This window comes from Phoenix dactylifera, chromosome 8, assembly GCF_051530095.1.
Source record: "Phoenix dactylifera cultivar Ajwa chromosome 8, Ajwa_hap1_PhDact_Kaust_v1.1, whole genome shotgun sequence".
In the NCBI taxonomy this organism is placed as follows: Eukaryota; Viridiplantae; Streptophyta; class Magnoliopsida; order Arecales; family Arecaceae; genus Phoenix; species Phoenix dactylifera.
In genome coordinates, this window is record NC_143197.1 from 18,218,098 (window position 1) to 18,233,196 (window position 15,099).

At 38.7% G+C, this 15,099-nt stretch overlaps 1 protein-coding gene across 9 annotated transcripts in view; it reads left to right on the forward strand.

Moving 5' to 3' along the window:
• Nucleotides 1-15,099, forward strand: part of LOC103720838 (AP-5 complex subunit zeta-1) — a 53,397-nt gene that overhangs the window by 15,830 nt on the left and 22,468 nt on the right. For all 9 annotated transcript variants that reach the window (XM_008810763.5, XM_088702954.2, XM_088702953.2 and 6 more), the window contains 2 exons: nt 6,495-6,538; nt 6,787-6,875. In XM_008810763.5, coding sequence (XP_008808985.2) covers nt 6,495-6,538; nt 6,787-6,875 — 133 coding nt within the window. The remainder of the gene's footprint in view (nt 1-6,494; nt 6,539-6,786; nt 6,876-15,099) is intronic.

Below are 15,099 nucleotides of genomic sequence, written 5' to 3' on the forward strand. Positions count from 1 at the left end.
TCACATTAGAAGATAGCCCAAGCCAAGGCCTTGTTGAAGAGAACCCTTCCTTTTATCATGCTCACCACAGACCTCACCCCCTGGGTTAGACTATAACCTGCAGCTATCCCATTAGCCATCACCAGAAACCTGCAACCCAAGATGTCTTCTAGAAATTATAAACCCATTACAGACTAACACCAGTTTATTTTAAAAAAAGTAATAAAGCTCCACTCTGGAGAAGAGAAAAGTATCCCACCGAAAACTCTGGCATTGACCAAATTGAAAACTCTAACAGAAACAAATTGATGGGTAACAATGGAAGGATTCCACGGGCTTACACCAAAGCCTTCATGTCTGTAAACTTGGCTTTTTTTTCCAAGGAGAAAAACCTTCCTGACCTGGGTGTCAGAGCCCACCAGAGCAATAGGAAAGAAAAAAATGGAAGAACAAATATAAAAAGCAAAAAAAGGAAGAACAAACATAAATCTACTGGGCATTATAACAAACATATGGTAGACAACTCAATCATGGTACTCAAAATGAAAATAAAAACTAAATCTACTGGGCATTACAACAAACATAAATCTACTGGGCATTATAACAAATAGATGGTAGACAACTCAGTCATGGACTCATGGTACTTAAAATGAAAGTAAATCTACTGGGCATTACAACAAACATAAATCTATTTGGTTTATTATTTTCTTTTTATCAGTTTATGTTACTGTTTTATTACTTATTTTATGAATTTACTATCTTACATTGACATCAAACTTAAATCATTAGTACTTGGAAAAATCGGCTAACAACATTGTCATGATATATGATGTTTGAACCTAAGGTGAACTTAACCTCAAATAGACCTTATTTCCCCATCACCCCATTTAATTCTATTGACTAAAGTTGTTGTCCTTCTCTAGAATCTCAACTCTGGACCCAATTCGTTTAGAAAAGTGTTATTTCTCACATAGATTACATCATCCTGGAAGCCTAAAGAAGGTGAAACATGACCCAAATCCCCTTCCTCCTCCAAAAATTATACAAAAAAAAAATCCTTCTCGACAGCAAAAAAAAAAAAAAGAAAACCGGAAGGCTCTTGTCTTCCCGACCCAAAAATCCTTCTCGCTAGATCCCAGAGTCCCCAGCCCCTTGCCCTTTGGTTGGCTCCGGAAGTCAATCGGAACTCGAAAGACTGAACACTGAAGTCCCCCAAAAAAAAAAGAAAACCGGATCCGGAAGTCGAAAGCTCACCTGGAGAGGGCGGAGGGCTGGGAAGGAGAAGAGATGCCATCACGCCGGCGACGCTGCCTCCCTGATCCCTCTTCGGCCGAGTGCGGACTGCGGAGTGCCGGCCCGACAGGGAGGTCCGAGGACGGCGAACGGAGAAGGACCGAGGACGGTGGACTTTAGAGCGGAGCCGACTAGCCGAGGAGGCCGGAGCCCGGAGGTCGGAGGCTCGAAGCCTCGGAGGAGCCGAGGACGGCGAGGAGAGATGTAGCGGTGCTGCGGTGGAGCCTGGAGAGGACTGCCCTAACTGGAGAAGGTTCAGCAATAAAAAAGAAAGCACCGTCAGAGAACTGAGAAGGGGGGAGAGAAGGGGGGAGGAAATGTCCGTTGCTTGTCATTTGTCAATTGTCGTAGCCGTTGCCTAGGGCCGAGCCAGTCTGTCATCGGGGAGACGCCGAAGGGGATGCACTGTAGCGGCGTAGCCCGGTAGCCGTCGCCCACTGCCCAGCTATGACTCTATAAGCTAGCTTTCGGATAGGAAAGGCTGAAAGCTATGCATTAATTAAGCCAAAAAAAAAAAAAAAACTGTGCGGTGGGGTGGGGGCCTTATGCGACTACCTCAGTCGCCTAAGGCCCGAGCCGGCCCTGCACATACGTTGCACACCAGTTTTGCATATGTTGATGAAATTTTCTTGAAACAGTCCGAAGCTCATTAAATTAACTAGTGATTGACTAGTGAGATATATTCTCTTTAAGTTAATTATCATCACTTAAAATATATTTTGCTGCAATGCAGAAAGGTTGATTCCCTACAGCTTGTTTGTTCAATCACACAAGTTTCTACATGTTGTTTGATTTAAATATCTTGTATGGAAACTCTTGTATCAAAACACCTTTTGTATGCATATGAAGGAAGAAAAGAGGGTGAATTAGAAAGAGATTTCGAGGCTTTGTATGACTGTCAGTTTATTTGGTAATAGTTGACCGCCAAAAGTTATCAGGGGTAATAGGTTGGATTGTTTTCTTTGAACCTAGCAGCTGGAGTTGTGCTGTTGAGGCTCAGCAGTCTGATGGAACAGAGTAATAGACACTACTGTAGCATGGTCATGTGAATTTGGATTTCTGCATTGCAATAAACATATGCCCTGTTGTAATGCTGGCATTAGCCTCTTCCACTGTACCTATATTGCTTGATCTTATTACCCAGGTTTTATTCCATATCTATCATGAAATATCGGCCTCTGCATTTGAATGGTGAAAAGATCTAACATCTCACTTAGCTTTCCTTTTGGAGGTAGTTAAAAGAATTAGGATCATAGCTACACTTACTCATGTTGCTTGTATATTTAAAAGATGGTTGTACTAGGGAAGCATGAAAGTATCTTGATGAAATTATTCCCCCCTCTTTAGGCTTAATTTGGTGGACAACGTAAGTTAAGATGAAGTGGTTAACCAGATGTTGATGTCCATACGGAAATACCTTTGTTGATCAATAGTGATTTGACATGAGCACTATTACTAGAGATAGAGGATCACTCTGACAAAGCAATGAAGATCTGCCAAAAATGGATCTGCATGTCATACATGAGGAGCCTCATTTGGCATTGGCACTTCCAAAACTGTAGTTGCGCCACAGGTCTCTCATATTCTTTATTTGTTCCTTGTAAGCTTTTCATGTCTCTACCAACTTCAGGAACAACTAAGCTTTCCTACCTATGAAATTATAGTGCTGAAGTAATACTTGTTTTTGCCACTTCTCACCGTTAAGGCTTATTCTATTCATTCAACAATAAGTTCTCCCTGTATTAAACTTTATGTGTGCTCACCTTTGATTTGGAGGGTCAGCAATGATATTGTGTGAATAGTTAGATCATCAGGATGAAAAGTAGTTATATGTTATTCCAATTAACTTCCATAGGGAAATGCCATTCATCAAGTTAAGGAGATATGGCAGAAGCATGATATCTAAGGATGCTGTTTATATCTGCATCTTTTATAAATTTTTAATTGCTTTTTAAGTTAAGGATGATCCAGTTTCTGAACTAGTTGATATGACTTGAATTTGGTGCATGTAATCTAATAGAAAAAGAAAAATGAAACAGTCTATGGGTAAACATATGGTTTTTCAAGGTAATGCCAAGTCTTTACACTATATATTAGGGGCAAGGATGGTATGTCTTGAATCTTTCAGATCAGGTTTTGATAGAAGCCTTAGTGTGGAATTTATAGGGAAAGCTATTCTTGATGTATAGAAACTTGATACATCCAATAAATTGCTGGATTTTTCTTAACGAAGATTTAAGCTTTCTAAGTGTTTGATAATAATGCATTATACAAGGTCGGCAATACCGAAACTGGCAGTACAGTATGGTACGTCCTCGTGCTGTGCCGTTTCGGCATGAACTGACAGGGAAACCAGCAAGGGAGGGGGAGAGGAAGAAGGAAAGAGACAGAAAGAGAGAGACGAGGGAGGGAGGGAGGAAAAGGGAGAGAGCAGGAGAGCGCGATAGAGAGAGAGAGAGGCGGAGGGAGAGGGAGAAAGAAAGAGAGGAAAAGAGAGGGAGAGGGAGAGGGGGGAGAGAGAGGGAGGATGGGAGGGAGAGGGCGATGGTGAATGATGGCCGCTGGAACATGACCAAGGGAGAGGGGAGAGAGGGCTTCAATGACCACCGGAACAGGACCGAGGGTCCATGTGTCGGAACAGGGGAGGAGGCTTCGGTCCCTTTTTTAATATATATTTTTGATTTTTTAAAGTGAAGTCAGCATCCACTACCGACTTCACCTATTATTTTCTTTTTCTAAAATTTTTAAGTGAAGTCGGCGACGTGGCAAAATTTGACTATGTTCACCTAGGCCACTGATAGGATGCCAGCCTTTCTTCTACCATGTCAACCATCTTTTCCGTTGCTTTGCTAGTCATCGGTAAAATCTGAGCCAAACCTAGATTGGTGAACTTGGTACCTGACTAGTGCCTTGTTGCATATAGTGTTACTATGCCAGATGGTATCGTACTGTATTGACCCGGTACCTGACCAGCGCAAGTCATGGTATTGGTTCCAAACCTTGGACATTTATTGTGTACATCTTTGTCTTCTCTTGCTTGTGCTATGGGTTAACTTATTCATTGGGATCTCACTAATTCTTCTTTCTAATTTCTCCATGGAAAGCTACCTAGCATGTAGTGGTGGCAAAATTTGACTTGTACCTGGCAACTTGCATGAATCCACCTAGAATAATTAAGTTCAGGTGGGTTTTCTTTAAAGTTGAGTCAGTTCCTCGCTGACCCAAAACCAACTCGGTTAAAAATGGGTGGGTTTGGGTTTAGCCACCGAACTCAATGGGTCTCTTGAAATGATGGGTTTAATTGTCTCCTAGATCCAACATGAGTTGTAGTTTCGTAATTTTTCCATACGGTTTAGTTCGCTAAAAGATGGATAGGGTGGTCCATGAGATTTAGGAACTTGGAAGTTGCATTTTAGCTATTTTTATCCTTAATTAGTTTATGATTGTCGTATATCCTGAATTTCTAGGTTTATCATGATTATGACAACGTATTTGAAGATAATTTTGATTCTGTTGTTTGTGATCTTTGCATACCATGTTTTGCTTTATCCTCCAGTTATATGTATGATTGATGAACAAAAACTTAATAGGTTTGTGCAAGGTCTGCCAAACCAGTGCCGAAATTTGTACCGGTCGGCGGATGGATCGGTACGGTACCGACACACGGTACCGTTGGGCGTGCCGGTTTCACACCGGTACGTCCATTTTTTTTGAGTTTTTCAAGTTGATTTATTTGGTAATCTATCTTTTGAATTTTTTCAATAATTTTTAAGTCTAATTTGATATTTTTTTGATATTTGATGTTTTTTGGTGTTTCTACGACTACAGTTTAACGTAAAATGATGATCGTATTATTTTAAAATGATACAAATCATAAAATAATTAGTGAGATATTGCATGTTATAAGAAGCAACATGAAATATCCTCAAATTAAGTAGTGAGATAAAAAATATAAAATAATACAATTAATTACATATATTTAAAGTACAACGTACATACCGATATCTAAAATCTCGTATAGTGACGATACTTCTCGTAAATATCCGAATCATTAGCATAGTCAGAAGGCACATCAACCCATCCTTCTAATCAAGCGGCTTTGTAGTTTTGTATGTCCATCCTATAAGAATCGTGCTTCGGGTTATACCACTCTCGGATCTCTCGTTGAAGCTCTGGCTCTAAGAGTTGTCCTTTTGCTGATAAACTAACTGATAAAATGCCTGTGAAGGGGTCCATCCGAATAAGTCAGCAGCAAAATTTGACCCGTAAACTAGGACTCACCGGTGAATCGAAGACCATCCTGTGGCCGTGTCTCATAAACGGTAGTCTCATGTCCTCTACTTCCTTCTTGGCCAGCAGATCCATGACTGCTAGAAGTGCTGCTTCTGATATCTGAATCTAAGTGAACTGACTCCTCCTCGACACTCTTCATTGGGGCTGCATATGCCTTTTGTTTTTCTTTTTTGGTGTGCTAGGCAGTTGCCTTCTTACCCTTCGTGCTACTCGCCTCTACTTACTCTTCTTGCCCTTCTCTGCCTGGCTATATTGGGAGGATGTGTGTCGCCTTTTTGACTGAGTCGACCAGGTAGCGTAGTAGCCTCATCTAAGCATCTCTCGATCATATCTCTGAGAGGATGTTTCGGACAAGGAATCATGTGAGAGGGGGCCTTCCCAACATCTTTTAACCAGCAAACAAAGAAAATGGTAGGGGGCCCGGTTCAGAACCGGGTTGACTCGGTGCAAACCGCATCGAGTTCGAACGGAACTGCCTCGTTTCGAACAGTTTCAGCCAGCTCCAAGCCGATTTCAGTTAGTTTAGAACCAGTTCCGGCCTGGAACCGACTTCAATAGGCAAACCGACTCGGTCTCCCACCGGGTCGGCTCGGTACAGGCCGAACCGGGTGGTTCGGTCTGGTTCGGTCTTCCTTGGGTTTGTGGGTAGGCTTGGGTTTATGTAAAAATAAATAAGTTAAGTATGTGTTTATATTTTCCAACCCAATTATGAGTAGGTTGGGTTTGGTTTGAGAGTCTTTTTTTGATCCAAACCAGGGTTGACCCCCAACCTGATGCCAACCCATTGCTACCCTTGCTAGCATGGCTTGCAGATAAATGGTGAAATATATAAAGATTAATACTTTTGGTTGGAAATTCTTATTCTATTTTATTTTTAGTTTGCTAGTCCTTAGAGGAATGACTAATCAAATATCTTTGGTCACACGCAGTTCTTCCCATTGCTGCTAAAGTTAATTGCTTGGAACGGAGAGAGGTATGTTCTCCCTTTATTCGATATTGTTGGTGTGACGTTTGATCCTTGCCATTTGTCTTCTACTATACCTTTTTGTTCAACAAAGAACATTTCAGTCGATATCTAAACAATAGATTATTGTTTAATATTTTGCTATGACCCAGATGACTTTCCATTTGTATTCCAGAATTACTTGGTCATGCCCATTGTGACTTGCATGGATAAAGTCCCTAGCCAATGCTGATACCTGTTTTACGTTGCATTTCCAGATTTGAGAAATCTTTTTTGATGATTCTTCCAGCGATGATGTCAACTGGGTCATTTCTTCCCCTTTTTCTATCACTCTTGGATCTGCCAAGTAAGTTCTTTTTTCACTTTGAATATAAACACTTTACAGTTATTGTTTTGTAATATGAATTGACATCAACTGGGTTTGGAAAGGTATTGTACAAGAATACTGCAACAAATGTAGAAGCTGGATCATGTTATAATGGTTTACTTGACATGTGCACTTTATTTTTCTTTTTGTATACTATCTTAGTATTGCAATGCCTTTTTTTTTGTAGTATTATTAATAATATACAATTTTGGTATTACAGTTTGACACCTTTATCCAGTTGGCTTTTTATCTTATATCAGCCCTTTATTCCTTTGATGTTGCTAATGACATTTATGTTGATTCTTCTTAAAAAACCAAGAAGCTTTTCGTCGTATTTTGATAAAGTTGTAGAAACGTTACTGGTAATATGATTTTACAATCTCAAAATAAGTATCTCATGTTTTATAGACATCTTGACCAATGATTGCTGAATTGAGCCAAACTGGCTGGTTCAGCCCAAATCGAGCCGACCCGATCTCCGACTGGGTCGGTTCTCTAATGGAAAATGGTTCCTGATTGGATGTGGCCAGAACCGACCAGAATCGGCCGGTACCGAACCATACTGGTCGTTGACTGGTATGGGTCTCGGTACCGGTTCGACGAACCGTGATCTTGACCACTGAGGAATTGGTCATGATTTATGAAGCTTAGAGGAATTGAAACTAGAAATGATATTTTATTAGAATGACAATAAAATGGCAGAAAAATAAGCATCAATTTTTTATTCAGAGATAATAGTTATATCTATTAGTTGTTTGGTTAAAATGGCAGAAGAATAAGTATCATTTTTTTATTCGAAAATATAGTTATATCTAGTATTTATTTGGTCAAGGTTTGAACATGGATTTAAGACTTGAGTGTAGAACCAGACTTCTTTCATTGAATTGGCTAGTGATCATTATGAGAGACCTTATTACACCTTGATGGTAGTGAACCGGGCCCAAATTGCACTGCATCAGGCGTACTTGTTTCAAAGCATATCTTGGTATATCGTTTATTCCTTTTCACTTTTTTGCTCATTTGTAGAAATGCACTTTTAACATGTAACAAATTGGCTCATGACTCATGAGTGGTATAGGTTAATGCTGTGATATTTAAATACTTCTTGAAGTATTGATGGGAACCATATCATATTGTATGATACATTTTTTGTCAAGGCATCATCAACACATTACACACGCTTCGTAAGTTCGTATATAGGGGTTTTAATCTTGTACCAGTTGGTGCCACTTTATAATATATACTATGATATAATGATGTTGTAGAGCTTAGAGTGCAGCTCAACCATAGATGTGTTCATTGGAATAGAATTCTAGTTGTGATCATTTTCTTATTTATGATTTTAATAACAACTGTATCACTTAAGGTCTGTAAGTTAAAACATTGGCATCCATTTTAGCTACATCTTTTCTAATTTCAGAATTCAGACACCTTGGATGAGACCTCACTTTTTTATCCTAAACACTATGTTAGTGTGTCAATGTACCATGTGATGACTTTCATATTCCTAAAATATCCCCATCTTTTCAAAAAAATCCCCCTCCCAGGATGCCCTTATAGAAAAATAAGTTTTCTCCTAAAACATCCTTTTCTGATCTAACCTTTTTAAATTCTAAATGAACTTAAACTCTTGAGGCCATTGGTGCGAGGTAAGGGTCTCTTCTAGGCTGCAAAGCTTTAACATATTCGTGACAACTAAGATAAACATGGCTTTGTATTGTTGGGTTACCAAGTTTAATTTTCATTAGTTTATGAGGATTCTTCAGACATGATCTCAATAGTCAAAATCTAACGGTTCTTATGGACTATTAGGATTAAGCAAGAGGGTGTGTGGAATAGGTTCTTTAAGATACAATGATGAGGGGAGCGCTTCTTCTATATCCAACTGATATGCCAATAGTAGGATTTATACACGTAAAGTGAGCCTTTTTTTTGCTTTCCAACATTATCTCAACACCTAAGGTCGGGAAAATCAATGTTCTCAAGAGTAAGTATTGATATGGGGCTCCCCAACATGACCTGCATAAGTGATGCACCAAAACCCATTATGTGACCCCACAATGCTTGACCATCAAATTTTATATTTTAATTTAGTTATAGAATTTCTTAGCCTTATATCAACAAGAGAAGGCAGCTGACAAATCCTTCATTGATCTTGTAGAAGAACAGATAAAAGTTATAAACTTAAAAAGGGTATGTAATGTCTGCTTAAAAATAGATAGGATGACAAACCTCTATATATTGAAGGGTGCTTCTTCAAGTTAAAAGGGAAAACTTCTAAACAGAGTGCAAGAATCACATAGAAGAGTAAAGAGGGGGTCGCGACCAGGTTGTCTATCGTATGGGTGAGATCAAGGTACACCATATCGGCTCGAACCAGACAGTATGAGCTAGTATGGGTGGCGTACCGAGTGTCGGTATACCAAAAAATTTTTGTATTATACCGTACTGATACTATCAAGGTCCACCGAACTAGTACTAGAACCCAAGTGTCGGTAATATTTAATTAAGTCTTTTTTCAATTATTTTCAATAATTTGAAGTCTAATTTGATGTTTTTTTGGTATTTTTTTGATGTTGATTGATGTTTTTATGATCTCGATTTAACCTAAATGATGCATCTTATTATTTTAAAATGATACAAATCATAAAATAATTAGTGAGATGTTGCATGCTACAAAAAACAACATAAAATATCCTCAAATCAGGTAGTGACATAAAAATTATAAAATAATATAATTAATTACATATATTTAAAGTACAACATATATACTGATATCTAAAATCGAGTCGAGTGGCGATGACTCTCGTAGATATCCGAATCATTAGTATAGTTAGGCGGCACATCAGTCCATCCCTAACCAAGCGACATTGTAGTCATGTACGTTCATCTATATAGAACGCATGCCGGGTTATAAGCACTCTCGGACAAGGTCTGCCGAACCGGCATCGAGACTCGTACCGGTGGTGGCCGGTACGGTTCAGTATCATGCCATGGTCGATAAGGGTAGGGCATGTTGATTCCGTACTGACACGCCATTTTTTTTGAGTTTTCTATAATGTTTAATTGCTAATACTCTTTTTGATCTTTTTCAATAATTTTAAGTCTATTTTAATTTTTTTGGTTTTTTTTGATGTTTATATGATCTTGGTTTAATTTAAAGGATGCATCTTATTGTTTTAAAATGATGCAAATCATAAAATAATTAGTGAGATGTTGCATGCTACAAGGAACAACATAAAATATCCTCAAATCAAGTAATGACGTAAAAATTATAAAATAATACAATCAATTACATACATTTAAAGTACAACATACATACTAAAATTGGATCGAGTGGCGATGGCTCTCGTAGATATCCGAATCATCAGTATAGTCATGAGGCACATCAATCCACCTCTCTAAGCAAGCAACGTTGTAGTCTTGTATGTTCATCCCATAAGAAACGCGCGCCAGGCTATAAGCATTCTCGAATCTCTTGCTAAAGCTCTAACTCTGAGAAGTATCTTATGGCTGATAATACGGCTGTGGAGGGACCCATCCAAATATGTTGGCAGCAAAATCCGACTTGTGAGATGCTTTAGGCTGTGTAGGGTAGTAGCCACCGGAAGATGCCCCAGATGCACCATATCCGTATCCGAATGGGTCATAGGCTCTCTGTGGCTGTAGATAATAAGATCTAGTATACAACTCGAAACCTAATACGTCTGTGGATTCTACTTCATATGCGAGGTCATTTGCAGCTGCATCGTGTCCTGAATGATCTCGAGAAGTCCGTCTTCTATATTCAATTGTATTCTTGTAGGCACTAATAGATCGTGCACCGTGGTCCCTATCCTGCATAGCATGTATAAATTGAGTTTCATCGGTGAATCAAAGACCATCCTGTGGCTATTTTATAAATGGTGGTCTCCTATCCTTCACTCTCTACCCAGTAGATCCATGACCATCAGAATTGCTACTGGTCTCTGAATCTGAGTGAACCGACTCCTCGACACTCTTTATTAGGATTGCATGTGCTTTTTGTTTTTCTTTTTTGGTGTGTTGGCAACTGCCTTCCTACCCTTCATACCTCTCTCTGTCTGGCTATGCTGGAAGGATGTATGTCACCCTCCTGACCAAGTCAATCGAGTAGCCTAATGGCCTCATCTAAGCATCTGTCGATTATATTTCTGAGAGGATGTCTCGGACAAGGAGTCATATGGTACTGGCTCCCTTGTAGTTGTGGCTGATCAGCTGAAAGGATACGTGGAATATTGCACTCAACTCATTGCCCTGCATCAACCCTAGCCTCGCTGGCTATGAAACTGATCGGTCGTGGAGGCAATCCTCGCTTATCATGCTCCGGCTCCTACTGCTGGCCCATAAGCCATCCGATTATAAGATCATCCTCATCATCAACGAAAGTACTATGGATCGGATCTATATAGTCGAGCTCTTCCTTCTGAATGCACTTTAGCCTCAACCTCAGATTGTAGTGAGCATATACAAGGTCGTTGAGGTGCTTCTATGTCAAACAATTTCTCTGCTTGCTATGGATTGAGGACGAAGGTGGACCAGTTGCACTCATAGCCACTCGAGGAGACCATCTGAGAAAGAATTTGGATAGTTAGTCGCTTAAGATTTTAAGTGCAATGTAGTTGGTAGCAAACCATGTGACTTCTGGTCTCAAGATCTCTCCTGCATACCTCATCAGTGAAAGGACCATGTATGATTATAAATATACCTGGCGATGATTTGGTAGAAAGTCATACACCTAATCACCTCCTCCATCAGTTTAAGGATGTATGCAACGTCATGCATCTAATCAGAAGCATCAACCGACTTGTAGAAGAAAGTCTTCGTTTCACAATATGTTAGAAAGTTGATGCTCCGCTTGGTAGGATCGGTCCAACCATTACATATCATCGTCAGTCCATATGTGGGCCACTTGCTCTTGTAGGAGGCAATCCATTTCTCTATCTCATTACTGTCAAAAAGCTCACCGTAGATGTCCTTTGGGCCTGGAGATCTACACCGAGACCGGCAGCCTATACGGCGGAAATGACAGATCTATAGTACGTATTGTCTGTCACATTCGCTGGGATGTAGCTGAAGTGGAACCAAAATTCAATAGCTTGCCATATATTCTTCTGTTTATCCTTCTTTAGTGTTGAGTCAACCCTCTGCTGCTTCGAATCTTTGCTGGGGAAGGTATGTAGATCTAAATCATGGATTGCTGATTCTGGTGGAATCTCTCTGGATGACTTTTTTGCTACCAAAAACCCCCAGCATAGATGCAATTTGGCCACTACCTCTGCTGACGACCTTCCTGACTGAGGTCTCCTAAACTCTGGATCTGCCCTTTGCTCACAGAATTGGAACCCGACTCGTAGTACGAGAGGCCAAATTGAGCCCTATGCTTGGCCACCTCATCCTGCTACCGCTAATCATTCAGGCTCGCTTGCATGGTAGTTTGGATCTATGCCTCATCATCTGGAGCGGAAGCCTCCTTTGACTTTCTAGTGTGATAAGGTGGATCTGCCGCTCGGCGGTCCACCTCTGCCTTCTTCTTGACAACCCTCTCCTTCGCTATTCTGAAATCAGCGAAGTGCTTCTTCATCAGCTGTCAAATCTTCTGTGGGCATTTCTGGCACATAGATACGTCGAGATAACCACCAGCAAAGTGCTGCTTCAATCTAGTTATCCTCCTCTCTTGAACTCTGTGTTGCATCAATTGCACTTCCAATGGTGCTGGTCCAAGAGTATTTGTCCATGATTTCAGTTAATATCATGCTCTGGTTCTCTTTTTTTGATGGCTCCATTCCTGCAGGTTTATCACATATGTCAGTTTATCAATTATTTAAGAATAGCAAAATTTTGTTACAACGAAGATATTTTTTCTCAAAAAATACATCTGATTTATCTAATACATAATACTATTTTTTCATATTTTTTTATTTATGTATATATTTTTAATAATTTTTAAATTAAAAATATGTTTAAATATCATAAATTTAAAAAAAATATGATTTCTACCTCAAAACTTACTTTTGAATTATGTAATACGTACTACTAATTTTTCATAATTTTTGGTATTATTTATATATTTTTAATTATTTTTTGACTTTAAAAATAATATTAAAATATTAATATTTTAAAAAATTAATTTAACTCAGATTCATATTGAACCTAATAATGGATGCAACATATATTTTTCTAGGCCTTTTGGCATACATCAAAGGCTACTTATTTTTCAATTTTTTTCAACTTTAGGCTTAGGTCACTTTACGCATGATTGCATCGAAATTTGAATAAATAGACAACAAAATTTTATGGAGAGTAGGTTGAATAACCCTAAATATGTTTCTAATTTTATGTTTTTAAAATTTTTATTAATTTTATTATTTTTTTATTTTTTAATCGAAATATATATTTTTAATTTTTAAAACTTATATATAATCTAAAAATTAAAATTTTTATGTCATCGGGTAGATCGTCTATAGATCTAGGACATATAATAAAATCAAGCCCAAATCAAAAATTATGGCATGATCTTCTCTTATTTTGCAATTTTCGAGCTATTTTTTCAAGGGCCCCCCAAAAATTGAAGGAATGAGATAGCGGAGAGGAAGTACACCTAATTTAGGCTTGGATCTTTCTTTTGAGCTGCTAAATAGGCAAATTTTTTGATTGTTGGAAAGGAAAAGCGGCAACAATCTGATACTTTAAAAGCATCAGATTAGTTCAAACTCGGTTCGAGACCGGATTGACTCGGTGCAATCCAGCTGGTTCGCACCGAATCTGCACTGAACCAACTGGTTCGGATCCTTTCCGATCGGTTCAGGACCCGTTCTGGTTGGTTCAGTACGAGTTTCAGCCGGTACGGGGTCAAAACCGAAAATAGAAGGCGAACCGAATTGGTTTCGCACCAGGTCAGCTTGGCACTGCCCGAACTGGGCGGTTCGGTCTAGTTTGGGAGACCATGGATAATTTGCTAGTGTGGCACCGGTACAGGGTCCGGTACTGAGATGGCGAACCTTGGGTGAGAAGATAAGTGAAAAAGGAGAGCATAATCATAAGCTGCAGTAAATGAGGTTGGAGGTGCTACTTTTGTTAATTGATAGTTTAAATGCATCCTTTCTTTGTTTTCATGTACTTCAGTTGCAAATTTTAAAATATTTATCTTTTAAATGTATTTTGAGTTGCAAGTTATATTATGTAATGTGATATTTTTGCATGTTAATGACTTAACACACACATTACACCTTGACTAAGGCATTTAGCTCAATACTCCCATCTTATTTCTTCCAAAAGTTTATATAGACAAGAAAATGGGATAAACAACCCAGAAACAGAATTTGGAGGTCTAAGAAGGCTGTAACAATGGTTTATGGCCTGAGTCTTTGCATTCCCATTTGGAGGTGTCTTACCTATCCTTGGTCCATATAGCTCTAATTCTTGGTATTACATGCCTTACTGTAAAAGCTAACAAATTACAACTTTTTAATCATGTCATAAATGTGACTGAAGGTCTTTATGGTTTGAAATTTGGCATGTGGGCTTAAAGATTTTCTTTTTCAACACGTTTAGAAATTAAAAATCCTTTAGTAATACCTATTTTTAATCGATTATTTCATTCAGATGCTGCGCATCACTTTCTTAACATCCAAACACAAACATTTGTGCATGAAATTAAGGGTGCTTTTAGTTTTGCTTTTTTTTTTTTAAAGTTATTCTCAAAAATCACTTTCGTTGAAGTTCTTGAATTAAAAACACTTTTTTGTGTGTTTGGTGTTTGGTAATCACATATTATAGAACTAACTTTTATAGATGGTCTTACTATATTTGAAAGACAAGGAGCAAGATGAGAGCAGAAGCTAGAAACTAGTTTCTCTAACTTATCCTAAAAGCCACATTTTGACTTATGCTTCTTCGAGAAGCACTTATTAAATGATGTTACCAAACACTAACATTTTTAGAAAGAATTTTTTCTTTAAAGCCTTCAAAGGACTTTAGCAAAGCAACATCAAATATACCCTTAACTGCTCTACCGAAAGGGTAGTTATTCAGCAAGGCCACAGGGTCAAGTGTCTTGGGAAAGGGCAAATTTGTTCTAAATGTCTATATGGTTTTGCAGGGAGCTAGAAGGTGGTCCAAGATAATAATTCTCCCTACATGATGAGTCAATGTTCCTTCAGCTAGTCTTCAGAAGTTAAACTTG